Source organism: Ovis canadensis, chromosome 11 (genome assembly GCF_042477335.2).
Source record: "Ovis canadensis isolate MfBH-ARS-UI-01 breed Bighorn chromosome 11, ARS-UI_OviCan_v2, whole genome shotgun sequence".
NCBI lineage: Eukaryota > Metazoa > Chordata > Mammalia > Artiodactyla > Bovidae > Ovis > Ovis canadensis.
The window spans coordinates 44,516,446-44,529,987 of record NC_091255.1 but is presented as its reverse complement, the minus strand read 5'-3'; the positions used below and the strand labels follow the sequence as shown (position 1 = coordinate 44,529,987).

At 57.0% G+C, this 13,542-nt stretch overlaps 1 protein-coding gene across 11 annotated transcripts in view; it reads left to right on the top strand.

Moving 5' to 3' along the window:
* CACNA1G (calcium voltage-gated channel subunit alpha1 G) overlaps positions 1 to 13,542 on the top strand; it is a 61,975-nt gene that overhangs the window by 31,050 nt on the left and 17,383 nt on the right. For 4 of the 11 annotated variants that reach the window (XM_069543103.1, XM_069543109.1, XM_069543106.1 and 1 more), the window contains exons 14-25: positions 2,710 to 2,778; positions 4,217 to 4,301; positions 4,384 to 4,577; positions 5,432 to 5,863; positions 6,588 to 6,688; positions 6,889 to 7,012; positions 8,746 to 8,814; positions 8,972 to 9,156; positions 9,925 to 10,051; positions 11,516 to 11,641; positions 12,198 to 12,287; positions 13,084 to 13,297. In XM_069543103.1, coding sequence (XP_069399204.1) covers positions 2,710 to 2,778; positions 4,217 to 4,301; positions 4,384 to 4,577; positions 5,432 to 5,863; positions 6,588 to 6,688; positions 6,889 to 7,012; positions 8,746 to 8,814; positions 8,972 to 9,156; positions 9,925 to 10,051; positions 11,516 to 11,641; positions 12,198 to 12,287; positions 13,084 to 13,297 — 1,816 coding nt within the window. The remainder of the gene's footprint in view (positions 1 to 2,709; positions 2,779 to 4,216; positions 4,302 to 4,383; positions 4,578 to 5,431; positions 5,864 to 6,587; positions 6,689 to 6,888; positions 7,013 to 8,745; positions 8,815 to 8,971; positions 9,157 to 9,924; positions 10,052 to 11,515; positions 11,642 to 12,197; positions 12,288 to 13,083; positions 13,298 to 13,542) is intronic. The other 7 variants (XM_069543107.1, XM_069543111.1, XM_069543104.1 and 4 more) reach the window with 3 other exon arrangements.

The following is a 13,542-nucleotide window of genomic DNA, read 5'->3' as shown; positions in this document are numbered from 1 at the left end:
CTGCAGGAAGTGCCCTCAGACAAGGCTGGGGGACTAGGACTGGGGGGTTCTGAGTTTCAGGCAGCCCCTTGGCACTTGAGAGACAGGGTGGTTGTTGAGGGGAGTATCCCTGGATCCAAGGTGAGCTACTGAGTGGGCTTCCCCAACAAAGTCGGCTAGACTCTACCCCAGGGAGCCGGACAAGATGAGTGTTGGCACACTGACAGCTGGGTCCCTGAGCACAGGTGTGCTTGGGGACATCTGGAAGGAACCCATCTGAGCTGAAGGGTGGGGGAAGTTTGCATGCAAATCATCTGGGCTTTGGCTGAGCTGGTTAAGATGGCACCAGCGCCTGGGCAGAACTGAGCTGCCCTGGTTGAGAAATGAGCCCAATTAGCTGCGGGCATGGCAGAGATGAGCGTCCTATTTCCAGCCCAGGCTCCATCATTTTCGTCATAGGCAGCATCATCAATTAATATTGATTTACATTGATCCCACCCTCCCCTGCCAGGACGCAGTCTCCACCTGAAGGGCTGCATACCATTCTGCTCCCTCAGCTCAGCCGCTCTTCCTACCCGAGCCCCAGGCCCAGCCCAGCTTCCCAGCACCTTGCACAGGGCAGGTCGACTCAACCTAGAAATGCTCCAGGTTGGGTGTGGAGAAGCTCTTGGTCCATTTCTCTCCGGGTGACCCGGATGGAAGCTCCCGCTGCGGCCTGGTCTATAAATATCCAGCACACGGTGGAAAAACAAAAGTCTATTTTCTGACTCCTTCCCAGCCTTGTGAGGGAGGGCTGTTCCCTGTGGGCTGGGCTGGATGTAGGTGTGGGTATGCCTCTCCCATGCCGGCGTCCTCCCATTGGAGTTCCATAGTTAACCGTTGTTGCATTTCCTCCCCACCCTTGGTGATGCCTGGGCCTCTTGATGGGAGGGAGGGACATTAGTACTCTCCCTTGGATGGGACCTTTATTAACCCTCTGTGGCCTAAAGGGTTAAGGATGTCAGTGTGTTCCATATGAGTCAAGGTCTACATGGAGATCCACCGCTTGGCCACTGCTTTTGGCCTGTGGGTGGAGGAGTTGAGTGGGGACAGTGGTCCTTCAGTGTCTTCCAAACCACAGCTCCTGACAGCTAAGATTCCCTCAGAAAAATTCCTGTGGAACTCTATGGAAATAGAAAACATCCCAAGCCTATTTCCCTCCTTCAAGTGGCCATTCAGCCGTCTTGGCAGTCCTGGAGATGCCTGGTACAGGCACCCCTCCCCACCCCTAGTCCTTCCAGCAGACACCTTGTTAAACTGAGAGCTGTGGAACTGGCCTGGTTGCTAGGCAGCAACAAAGTCTGCGTGTGGGAATGGAGAGCAGTCTGGCCTTTGGGCCTGGCCTAGTCACTCTGGCCCTCCTGGAGGCTTGTGGCTGTCCCAGCATGAGGGTTTCCCCAGGGTCTGGGGCCATACCCTCCTCAACAAGTGCCTAGGAGAGGGTCTCACTCAGGGTGTGATGCTTTGGGTCTGGGGTGCGATGGAGAAAGGATTTCAAGATCAACCTCTTCGTGGGGGTGGGCAGCAGCATGGCCCTGAAATGCCCATGTGAGGAGCTAAGTCAGCTACTCACTATCTATCCTATAAACCCCTGGGTCAGTGCAGAGGTTGGTCACTCAATGCCAGTGACATGGACACCTGCAGAGACACCTGCCCTCAACTGCATGGAATTTTCAGAGGCACACTTGTGGCTCTGAGGGCGCCCCAAAATCTGGCAGAAGAGGTTGGCTTTTGCTATTGCAATGACCTGCTTTTTTACCAAGGAGGCAACCTACCTCAGTGGAGGCAGTGGCCACCCCCATTTTGTTGGCCGTCATCAGCAAGAGGCCTCAAGGGTCACCCCTTGCTGGGCTTGCCACCCTGCCAAGACGTAGGAGAAAGTAGCCTAGGAGTCTGAGCCAGCTGGGTTGTTGACTTTCCAACTTGCAGGGGGCAGCGCCCTGAATCCCTGAGTATTTATCATCTGTACACTTAATTGAATGAACAGACAGCAGGCCCTGTGTGAGGCCATTAATTGATATCAAACAACCTCGTAGCCATCATCCTAGTGTTGTCTGCCACGTGCCCTCTCAGTAGGAGCATGCTGATGCAGGGGGCAGTTACAGTTAGGAGGCCTGTCCTTGCGCCTGGTCTTTGGGCTCCTCCCCCACCTCTGCGTTCCATCCACTCCTCCTTCCCACCCTCCGTGCCTGCTGCTTCAGAGCCAGTGAGAGGTGAGCTGGAGACTCAGGTACAAGGCTCAGATGCATCTCTTATTCTCTGTATCACGTGGGGCAGGTTTTTTTTACTTCTCCAAACCTCAGATGCTTCCTGTGAGATGGTGCTAGCTGTACCTCCTTCTCACCCGGGTAAGCTAGTGTTAATGGAGCAGTTTCGTGATGCCTGGCACACCCCCAGTGAATGGTAGCTGTTATTATTAGGGTTACTGGGGGCTCAGTCTCCTTCCCTTTCCTTGTTCCCATCTCTGTGGCCTCTGCCCTCACCCTTCAGATTCATTCTGGCTCCAGGGCCTGTGGTTGAATTCTGGAAGACCCTTCTGTCCCCTTTCTTCTCCTCTCTTGCCCCATGTCTCATTTCCCCCACTGCTGGGTTTGCACCCATCCATTTCCTCCTCCTCTTTCAACATTGCTGCTGTTTGAAAGCCGGGCGCCTGTGACCAGTGCCCGTCCCCTGCCTCCCCTTTCCCTGTAGGAAATCAGCAAACGGGAAGATGCGAGTGGACAGTTAAGCTGTATTCAGCTGCCTGTCGACTCCCAGGGGGTAGGTATGCGATCATGAGTCGGCATGCCCCCGGTGCCCTGTGCCCCCCAACTCTGCCTCCGTGTCTGTGCTTGTGTTCACGCTCAGCTGCTGTGCAACCTGTGGTGGCTGTGGTGGTCCTTGGTGTCGTGAGGTTTGCTTTGATTTTAAGTCCCTTCCCCCTTGAGGACACTGAGGGGAGGGCCTCCTTGCCTCTGCCCTGTTCACCAGCAAAGGGCACAATCCATCCCGTCAGACCAGTGGAGAAGGAAGGGACTTAGAATCCTCTGTGTGCACGTGCGTGGTGCACCGCGTGTGCGTGCCTCTGCCATGGTCCCCGAAGAGTCTGAGTCGTCGGGCCTTGGTGGAGTCAGGATCTCTGCCGTAGACCGAGCGCCCCCATCTCTCTCCTCCTCCTTGCCTTAAGCTCCTGTTGGAGACCCCACAAGTTGCCGCATCTTAGGAGAAGTCTTTGGAGGATGAGAGGGGGGTGAATGTGCCTCTTGCCAGAATGTACCAGGATTTTCAATCGACTTCTGTGTCTCTGGCCCCGTGGCCGCCTAGGAGGGCCAGCAGGTGCTCAGGGGCACCTCCTCCTCTGGCCACACTGAGCCTGTGCCCTGCTGTCTCCTGCGCTGGCACCAGAATTCGGGGCAAAGCCAGGGTTCCCATGGGACTCCACGGTACTGTGCATGCTGAGCAGCCCCCTGGAGATCCCACTTGATAATTAAAGGCCTCGTTAGGGATGTAAACTGAGTTAATGAAAATGATCCCCTGAGATGCCAATTATGCAATATTTATGTCCTTATCAAAAGTAGCAATCAAGTATTTCTTAATAACTTCTTAAGGAGAAGTGTGTAATTACTGGGGAACCTACTGACCTGCTAAGGAGGAAGAAAAAAACTGTCCCAGAGACAGGGAGAGAGGTAAAAATGGGGCCAGGGTAGGAGGTGGGTCTTTGGGAAGAAGGAGGAAAGAAGTAGAGAACATCCCTTGGGCTGAACGGCTCTGTCTGGGGTCCTTCGATTTCTCTCTGGGGTCCTCGGGTCTGAGGCTCAGGGGAGGGCAGTCATGGAGGGAAAGCAGAGGGCACAGTGGCCTTTGGAATTGAGGCCCTTGTGACCACTTCACTCAGGCCCCCAGCTCCCTCTGACCTGTGCCACCCACCCGCTGGACTATCCCCTGTCCCCTCGGCCCTTCTTGAGCCAGTCCGAGCCAGGAGAGCTGTGCTGTGGGTTCTGGAGACAGCCCAGCCTTCTCTGGGGTGACAGGGGCCCTTGGGAGGCCTAGGCCCCGCGCCTGGGGGGTCTGGTCTGAGCCAGTGCATGCCTCGTGCCGTGGTGGCTGGTTCCTTGTGGCCTCTCTGTGGTGTGTGTGTGTAAAGACAGGGAGACCTTGGTCCATCCCACTAACCGCTTCTGGGCCAGGTTCCTAATAGCCCGCTGCTCTCCCACCCTAGGGAGATGCCACCAAGTCGGAGTCAGAGCCTGATTTCTTCTCGCCCAGCCTGGATGGTGATGGGGACAGGAAGAAGCGCTTGGCCTGTGAGTATCTCTCTGCAGGTACAGGCCCTGGTTCTTGGCCAGCCTTGAGTGGACTCAGGGTCTCACCCTCTCTCCCCTGCAGTGGTGTCTCTGGGAGAGCACCCGGAGCTGCGGAGGAGCTTGTTACCACCGCTCATCATCCACACGGCTGCCACGCCCATGTCATTGCCCAAAAGCTCCAGCAGCGGCCTGGCCGAGGTTCTGAGCCCTCCCTCCCGCCGCACCAGCAGCAGTGGGTCGGCTGAGCCAGGAGCACCCCACGAGATGAAGTCACCGGTAGGGGGTGCAGTGGCAGTTGTACAGGGAAAAGAGGTGGAACTGGCGGGCCCAGGGGGACAGCCTCTGGACCACGGGCTAGACAAGGCCCGGGGTGTTAGTAGGGCTGGACATCTAGGCGGACGCCAGAGCCCTGACCTTGAGGACCAAGGAGAAGTGTTCTAGTTCTACTTCTGTTCCCAAGTGTCCTTGGGGATAAGACTCAGCCTCTGAGACTCCTCCATAAAATGGGAGGTCCTTACCTCTCTAAGTCCCTAGGGTCACAAAGAATCGGACACAACTGCAGCCACTTAGCATAGCAGAGCATAGCATACCTCCTCAAGACCTCATCTTAATAACCGCAAAGTCCATCCAGGTACGGATTCTGTGCCAGACACTGTTCTAGACATTGCTTATAAGTGTTCTATTAATAAAAGCATGTAATCCTCACAGCAACCCTCTGGTAGGTGCCAATATTAGCCCCATTTTACAGATGGGGACCTGAGTCTCAGATTACCAGGGTGAACTGTGGGGAGCGCCACACTGAGCAGAGGACAGAGCCAGCATTTCAGTCTGGGCGGTCGGTGTCAGGGCCCAAGCTGTTACTGTGATTTTATCCTGCCACGCAACTAAACGAGGGATAGGTGCTAAGGTCATGTCTCTTTCACAGATGAGCAACTGAGGCACAGAAAGGTTTAGTGACTTGCCTAAGGTCACACAGCTGGTGTGAATCCCGGCATCCAGGTCTGGGGCCCCTGCTCACACTTCTATAGCGATGTGATGCCAAGAGGCTCACAGGAGCCAGGATGAATGTGAGGGGGTGTGGGGCCACGAAGCTGTGGCTCAGACCAATCTCTCGTCTGTTCACTCCTCAGCCAAGTGTCCGCAGTTCCCCGCACAGTCCCTGGAGTGCAGCAAGCAGCTGGACGAGCAGGCGCTCCAGCAGGAACAGCCTGGGCCGTGCCCCCAGCCTGAAGCGAAGGAGCCCAAGTGGGGAGCGGAGGTCCTTGTTGTCGGGTGAGGGCCGGGAGAGCCAGGATGAGGAGGAGAGCTCGGAAGAGGAGCGCACTAGCCCAGCGGGCAGTGACCGCCGCCACAGGGGCTCCCTGGAGAGGGAAGCTAAGAGCTCCTTTGACCTACCGGACACACTGCAGGTTCCCGGGCTGTACCGCACAGCCAGCGGCCGCAGCTCAGCCTCTGAGCACCAGGACTGCAACGGCAATTCGGCCCTGGGACGCCTGAGTCAGGCTGTGCGGCCCGATGACCCCCCACTGGATGGAGACGATGGTGATGACGAGGGCAACTTGGTGAGGCCCCTGTGGGCACAGTGACCTCTCACCCCTGACTTTGAGTGACGGGAGCTGTGCCTGACCTGGTGCAGGACTGGACAGCTCCCTCCGAGTTGTTTGGCATTCAGGCAGTTACCATCACGCTCAAGGGATCTCAAGGGGTATCCGCTCTGAAGCCAAGCTCCAAACAGCCCCTTTGTCCCTCCGCCCACCCCACCAAGCCCCAGATCCTCATCATGCCTGGGGCTGCAGCTCTGCGTCCTTGTTGGATAAGAATGACTTCAGGCAGATGTGTATGAATCTTTCATGGCCCTCCCCCGTGACTCAGAAAGACCCATCACTCATCTCTCCAAACTGATGCCCTCCTCTGTCCCCTCTCTTATATCGACCTCATCACAAGCCTTGATTTCACACCACTTTTATCCATTCACCTTTTCCCCAGCCCTCTCACCACCACCTTTAACCCCGGGGATGGGGCTCAGGGACCTGGGACCTCAGGGTTAGCACATGAGAAGGGGTGAGTGTCTCCTCATCCCAGGTGTGTCTTTGAACAGACAGCTGTGATGGGGACAATGTTTGATAATTCCAAGCCCAGTGGGGAGGGAAGGAGGGAAGGCAGGAAGGGGGCTGGGCCGGAGTGGAGAGAGCAGACTAGGAGTGAGGGCCACGGAGCTACTGAGGAGTGAGGGATCAGGACCTTGGAGACCTGGCTCTGCTCACTCCCCGGGCCATCCTTCTACAGAGCAAAGCAGAACGGATAAGGGCGTGGGTCCGAACCCGGCTCCCTGCCTGCTGCCTGGAGCGAGACTCTTGGTCTGCCTACATCTTCCCTCCTCAGTCAAGGTCAGCACCCCGATCTCTCCTTCTCAAGGGTAATTCTCCTGTGACTCTGTCCCAGGGATGCTAGAAGTGTCCCTTGACATGGGGGTGGGTGAGAGCAGGGCCTCGGGCCAGGAGGGCCCAGGATGGGTAGGGGCTGGGCAGTGCCCCTCACTGCCATCCCGCTTTACCCCCACTCAGCCTTTGCCTCTGTCTTGGAGCAGGTTCCGCCTCCTGTGTCACCGAATCATCACCCACAAGATGTTCGACCACGTGGTCCTCGTCATCATCTTCCTGAACTGTATCACCATCGCCATGGAGCGCCCCAAGATCGACCCCCACAGTGCTGTGAGTCACTGGGGCTGGCGGCAGCTGCTGAGTGCCTGCTTGGTGCCCTGTCCTCCAGGGTTAGAGGATTTGTGCCCATGCAGCGAGCCAGGCAGGCAGGGAGGCCCAGAGAGACGCGGAAGCAAGGAGCCAGGAATCTCCCTGATTCTGACCCTTGCAACTGGTACCCCAGGATGCCTCCTGTATCCTCACCTGTTTCCCTGCTGTGAAAAAGCAGCCAGCTGGGGGGCTTGCTCCTAGCCCGGGCAAAAGTAAGCTTTGTTGCCGCTGCTGTTTGCCTTCTTGTGCGCCAGGGCTCGTGAGGCCTGTATGTGAGTCAGTGAGTACTGCAGTGATGCCAACAGTGAGCCTGGCCCTAGCTGGTCTGAGTGGTCAAGGGTCTCCTTCTCACCAGGACCTGTGCACTGATGGGGAGGCACCCTGCCCAGCCTGCCACGTGGGTGGTGCCGCAGAGGGGAAGGAAGCTGTCCGTTGCTCCTCTGGGTCTTGCCAAGTTACAAACAAGTAGCGTTTTAGGGGCCTTCTGGGGAGCATTGGTCACTTATGCTTGGCTTTGCACCTGCCAGGCCTCCTCAGGAGAGGAGAGGCCATGGGTCAGAGTGTGTGGACACACTCCTTCAGGCCTGGCTTCTTTAGGATGGGCCTGGCTAGTCCCGGGAGCTCTCTCCCCCGGCTGGCATCACAGCCTGTCCCCCTCAGCAATGATATGAGGCCTAGAAAGGTGGGGGGCTCTGTTTCCCCCTCATGACATCTTGCATCACCAACTTGGAGGTAGACCCTGTCCTCCTTGCGGCCTCCCACACCATTGTTCGGATTTCAACGTTATAGAGCTTCTGTTTTCCATTAGGGTGGGCTCCAGCCAGGTCGGTGGGAAGGGGTGATGGTGGTGGAGGGAAATGGGCAATGGGGGGGCCAGCCTGGGAATAGGTGAGAGCCTGTATGCGTGCAGTAAGGGCGGCCAGCCACACAGACCCCCTCGTCTGCCTCCTGCCTCAGAGCTCGCCGTGGCGGGTCTCTCCCCCACCCTCCCACTCAGCCCCTCCATCTCCAGCTCCGTCACATGCTTCTCCCTCTCCCCCTTTCCCTGTTTCTCACTCCCTCTGACACACTTTACCCGCTGCCTCTCCAGCTCTCTGCACCCCTCTCTTGGCCACACAACGATGGAATCAGCGCACAGATATCAGGGGATTGGGCCGCCTTCTTTCCTGCCCAGCCTCCCGCTATGCTTGGCATAAATGTGGTGCCTGGGGATGCACAGCCTGTACTCAGGCCCCCATCTTGCCCTGCGGCTCCATTTCTGGGGCACACAGCAGGAGAGCAAGTACGTGGAGCAGGGACGAGTAGGATGGAGCATCGAGAGATCAAGCTAAACGCTGCTCCAGTTTTAAGAAAGGAATCAGTGAATAGGGCCTGAGCGCTGGGGCTCAGATGACAGCACTGTGGTGGGAATCACTTGCCCTCAAGGCAACTCCAGGAGGCAGGGGGCAGGAGTGGGACTGCGCTCAGAGCTCTCAGCGAGTCAAGGGGCTTGACACTGGCTCCGTGTGTGTGTGTGTGTGTGTGTGTGTGTTTGAGGGACAATGGGAGAGCAGGGAGGAGATTGCATGTTGAGGAGAGTGGGGGGTGGTTGTTCCGAGTTAAACACTGACGGCAGCTCCTGGCTTCTGCGCGCAGAGCAGACCTGGTCCACAGAGGCGGTCCCGCTGGCAATACCTGCCTGCTTTCTTTTACAGGAACGAATTTTCCTGACCCTCTCCAATTACATCTTCACCGCAGTCTTTCTGGCTGAGATGACAGTGAAGGTGATGTGGGGGGCGGGGGGCGGTCAGCATTGGATGGAAGCCATCTGGTTCCCGGCTGCTGGGGGGAGGGCAGGGGAGAGGCTGGGCCACAGAGGGGGCAAGGCTGGGGACTGACTGCAGGGAGGAGGCAGTGTTGGTGACGCAGGGGCGTCCCCAGGTGGTGGCGCTGGGCTGGTGCTTTGGGGAGCAGGCCTACCTGCGCAGCAGCTGGAATGTGCTGGACGGGCTGCTGGTGCTCATCTCCATCATCGACATCCTGGTGTCCATGGTCTCCGACAGCGGCACCAAGATCCTGGGCATGCTGAGGGTGCTGCGGCTGCTGCGGACCCTGCGCCCCCTCAGGTGCAGGCACCCCCTCGTGGCCCGCACCCCATCTGCCCCTGCTTCCGGCCTGTGACTCCACCGGGAGCCCTGCCCCCCACTGCCGGCATCACTTCTCACTTGGTTTAGCTGTGGTCCCGGTGGTCTCCCTCCACAGGCACCCCACTAGGGACCTCCTCACGTGACGCACTCCGGCAGGGCACACCATACAGGGGCCCCTAGGCAGGGCCTCATGCCCTTCAGCTGCAGCTCTCCCTGTGTGGAACCCTCAGGGGCGAAACTTGAGTGTCCCTGTGAAGTGACAGACTGTTTCCTGCGTCCGCGCTTTCTCCCCCATCCCAGGGACTACCCACCAGGAAACACTTCTAGCAGTGGGTCTGCACTGTTAGGAGACCCTCCCCAATCAGACAGTCACCCTGAACCCCAGCTGAGAGTCAGAAGTTGCCATGGGTGGGGACATGGATGAGGCAGATACTGACTGACCAGTGAGGTTTTCCTGGCTGTGATAATCCGTCTCCCTGCCTGCCCTCTACATGCCCCACACAAGTTTATCTCCCCATCCCCACAACATTCTGCATCCCTGGGCTGAGTCATCACCCAGACTCCATCCTAGAGGTCTAGGTGTGGGGGTGGGTGGGAGTCTCTGCACAGTGAGCCCAGAAAGCCAACCTCTTCCCTCCACTAGAGCCCAGGATGGGGACCAGTGAGCCAAGATGGGAGGGGGTGGCAAGCAGGGCAAGGGAATGTCTGAGCCGGGAATCCCTCTTACCCGCCTCCCTTTCTCCCCAGGGTAATCAGCCGGGCACAGGGGCTGAAGCTGGTGGTGGAGACGCTGATGTCCTCGCTGAAGCCCATTGGCAACATTGTGGTCATCTGTTGTGCCTTTTTCATCATATTTGGCATCCTGGGGGTGCAGGTTTGTGGGGGCCCAGGGCCAGCTATCAGCAGAGACCTGAGCAGTGGCCTTTCTCTTGGCCTGGATGCTGTGGCTCCAGGAGCTGCTGCCACCTTTATCCTAGAAAAGCCTTGAAGCCAAAGGCCCTCGGGCTCCTTCGCCTCCTGGGCATTTTGCAGAAAACTGGGAGCCGGGAAGCGGCCCGCAAGGGGAGAGGGCCTCGAGGGGCTTCTGACCAGTGCCGCAAAGGCTGCCGTTCTGCCCTCTCATGCACTGCTCTGAGTGCAGACGCTGGCCTTGGCCTGCAGTCTGCTCAGGGGTCCCCTCCCTTCCTTCCCTACTGGAGCCAGTGGGCTGCAGGCCAGGCCTGGGGATCCAGGGCCCAGACAGCTGGGCCAGGTTAGCAGTGAGCTGGCAGGCAGGCTGGTGCAGACCCCAGACGAAGCAGTAAGTGGGGGCTGCTGGGGAAACTTGGCCTCTGGCCCAGGGAGGGAACTTGGCTTTGGAGGAAAAAGAAAGGGAGCTGCCTGCAGGATTTAGCAGGCACCTCCAGGAGCCAGGGGAGCCCGTTCATCCCTCTCCTCCAGAGTACCCCTCCTCTCTCCAGGCTCCAGACATTTCAGCTGTAGCATAGACGGCTGGCTGTTGGGCCAGAGGGAGCTTCTGGTTGGCTGCCCGCCTCCCTATCCCCTCCTTTGGCTTCCTGGGGTCTCCACTCTGCCTTGGGCAGGGGAGGTATTCTTGGGTTTCCTCAAATTCTCTGGCTCCAGAGACCAGGCCAGAATACATTTGCTAAGACTGTGTGGTGCCTCTCTGCACACGTGGTGCCCCTTCCACTTCTTACTTCTGGCCTACTTAGGCCCCTGGTCCTCCTGTCCCTCAGTCCCTTCCCCACAGTCATAGCCTGGTCCATTCTAGAGTGAGGGTGAGCTTTCCAATCAGAAGGACCTGAGCCTGAGCCCCCTTTTCACCACCTTCTGGTTGTATAAACTTAGTGAGTGAATTTGCTTCTCTGAGCCTCAGTTTTCCTCATCTGTTGAGTGGAATCCATATACCTTGCCCGCCCCCACCTCTAAACCAGATCTCTTGGCCCTCCTGCAGTGTGTCAGATTCAGTGGGTCTGGGCTGGTCCTGAGAATTTGTATTTGCAGCACGTCCCTGAAGATGCTGATGCTGCTGTCCAGGGACCCCACCTGGAGACTCACTGGCCTCCCTCTTCGTAGGAAATGAATAACTGTCCCCCTCCTTCCACCCTTTCCCAGTCCCCTCCCCTAGGACCTTTCCTTCCTCTCCAGGGACTCTGCTCCGAGGAGCCTGGAGGAAGGGGTGCCTACAGGGGAGGTTACTGTCAGTGTGTCTCTGACTTGACCGAGCACCTGGCCCTCACCTAGGGTGCACCTGGAGCTCTTAGGCCCCAGGGCTGGTCTGGGCTTCCTGTGCTCACAGCTCACTTCTTTCTGTGTCTCTGGTTATGTGTGTGTTCAGCTCTTCAAAGGGAAGTTCTTTGTGTGCCAGGGCGAGGACACCAGGAACATCACTAACAAGTCTGACTGTGCTGAGGCCAGTTACCGGTGGGTCCGGCATAAATACAACTTTGACAACCTCGGCCAGGTGAGTCCCAGGCTCTAAGGTGGAGGTGGGAGAGGGGGCAGGAGTCTGGGGAGGATGCAAGTCCCTGCTTAATGATGCATGCGGGGCAGTTCGCTCACCTCTGTTTCATCATTAGTGAATGGGTCCTAGTGGGATCTCCATGCAGTGAGATGGTGTATTTCTTTAGCACGGTACAAGGTGCAGGTGTATTGTCAAGATGATTCTTTTTCTCATTCCACATTCATAGAAATAGAAATGTAGAGAATGAAATAGCTCGCTCAGTTTTGCTGGTTTATTTCCCTGCCCCACTCTGGGTTTGGTGTCTGGATTTCCAGAACTCTGGGGCCCGTTGCTCTACCTGGCTGAGGTCATCTCCCATGGTTCTTCTGGCTTCATAGCAGCCATATGGAGCCTTGGGGCATAGAACTCTCATGGAGCCTGGAGTGTGACTCCGGGCTAGCCTCTGAAGGCCTAGGGTCCCTCGAGCTATTGCCAGGAGGTGCTTTGGGGGTCACTGGTGGGTGTCTTGGCTATACATCCTAGGTTTCAAATGGTCCTTTCCTCCCCTTCCCCCCAGGCCCTAATGTCCCTGTTCGTGCTGGCCTCTAAGGATGGCTGGGTGGATATCATGTATGATGGGCTGGATGCTGTCGGTGTGGACCAGCAGGTAGGGCTGAGGTGGGCAGTATCCATCTTTGGACTCAGGTCACTCACGATGGGCCAGCTCCAGGTGTGATGCATGCAGGCAGTGGATAGAAAGACAGCAAAGCAGGTTGGCAAAATGCCATCCGAGAGGTATTACATCTTAATATCAGAGGCTGTAACTAGTGGCCTGAGGACAAATGTGGGCTTGCTTTATTGGCTTGCAACATATTTAAAATTTTAAATTAGTGATAAACAATTAAACAGTTTCCCTGGTAGCTTATATGGTGAAGGATCTGCCCACCATACGAGAGACCCAGGTTTAATCCCTAGGTTGGGAAGATCCCCTGGAGAAGGGCATGGCAACCTACTCCAGTATTCTTGCCTAGAGAATTCCATGGACAGAGGAACCTGGCGGGCTACAGTCCATGAAGTCACAAAGAGTTGGACATGGCTGAGTGACTAACACTGCCACTAAACAATTAAAAATTGACAGGTTTCACATGAAAAATCCAGATTTGGGTCTGCTCAAGTCCAAAGATCTGGAGACACTGGACTTGCATTCCCTAAGGGCAGGAGTCAACTGAAACAAAGAAGCAACTCCCCCATTTTGGATAAAACATCCACTGTCTTCTTTGCCACAGTCCCCAAACCTCTCTACCGGCTAACACCAAATGCACACCATTCATTGACATCACCTGATGGATCTGTGTATAACTGAGTATGCAGGCCCTGTCTTAAGGAACCCAGGCTGGGGGGCAGCACCTGTGACAGTCATCCTCAGGCTAATATCTTCACTTGTCCTTCCTGCTCCCCACCAGCCCATCATGAACCACAACCCCTGGATGCTGCTGTACTTCATCTCGTTCCTGCTCATTGTGGCCTTCTTTGTCCTGAACATGTTCGTTGGCGTGGTGGTGGAGAACTTCCACAAGTGTCGGCAGCACCAGGAGGAAGAGGAGGCCCGGCGGCGGGAGGAGAAGCGTCTACGGAGACTGGAGAAAAAGAGAAGGAGTAAGGAGAAGCAGATGGCTGGTCGGTAGTCTTTCCACATCTCTCTGAGTCATACTTGACCTTGGCCTTGCGACTGTAGAGGGCCAGGGGCTGGGGCTGGGGCAGGAGAAGATGCTCCCACCCCCTCCCCACCTCCTTCCCCTCAAGAGCATGTCAGCCTTTAGAGCCTGCATGAAGCAGACCAGTTCAGCCCTGTGGGGTAGGGGAGCTCCCCTCTGAAGAGCTCCCCTCTGAAGACCTCCCGGTCTCAGCATCGTGCTCCCCAG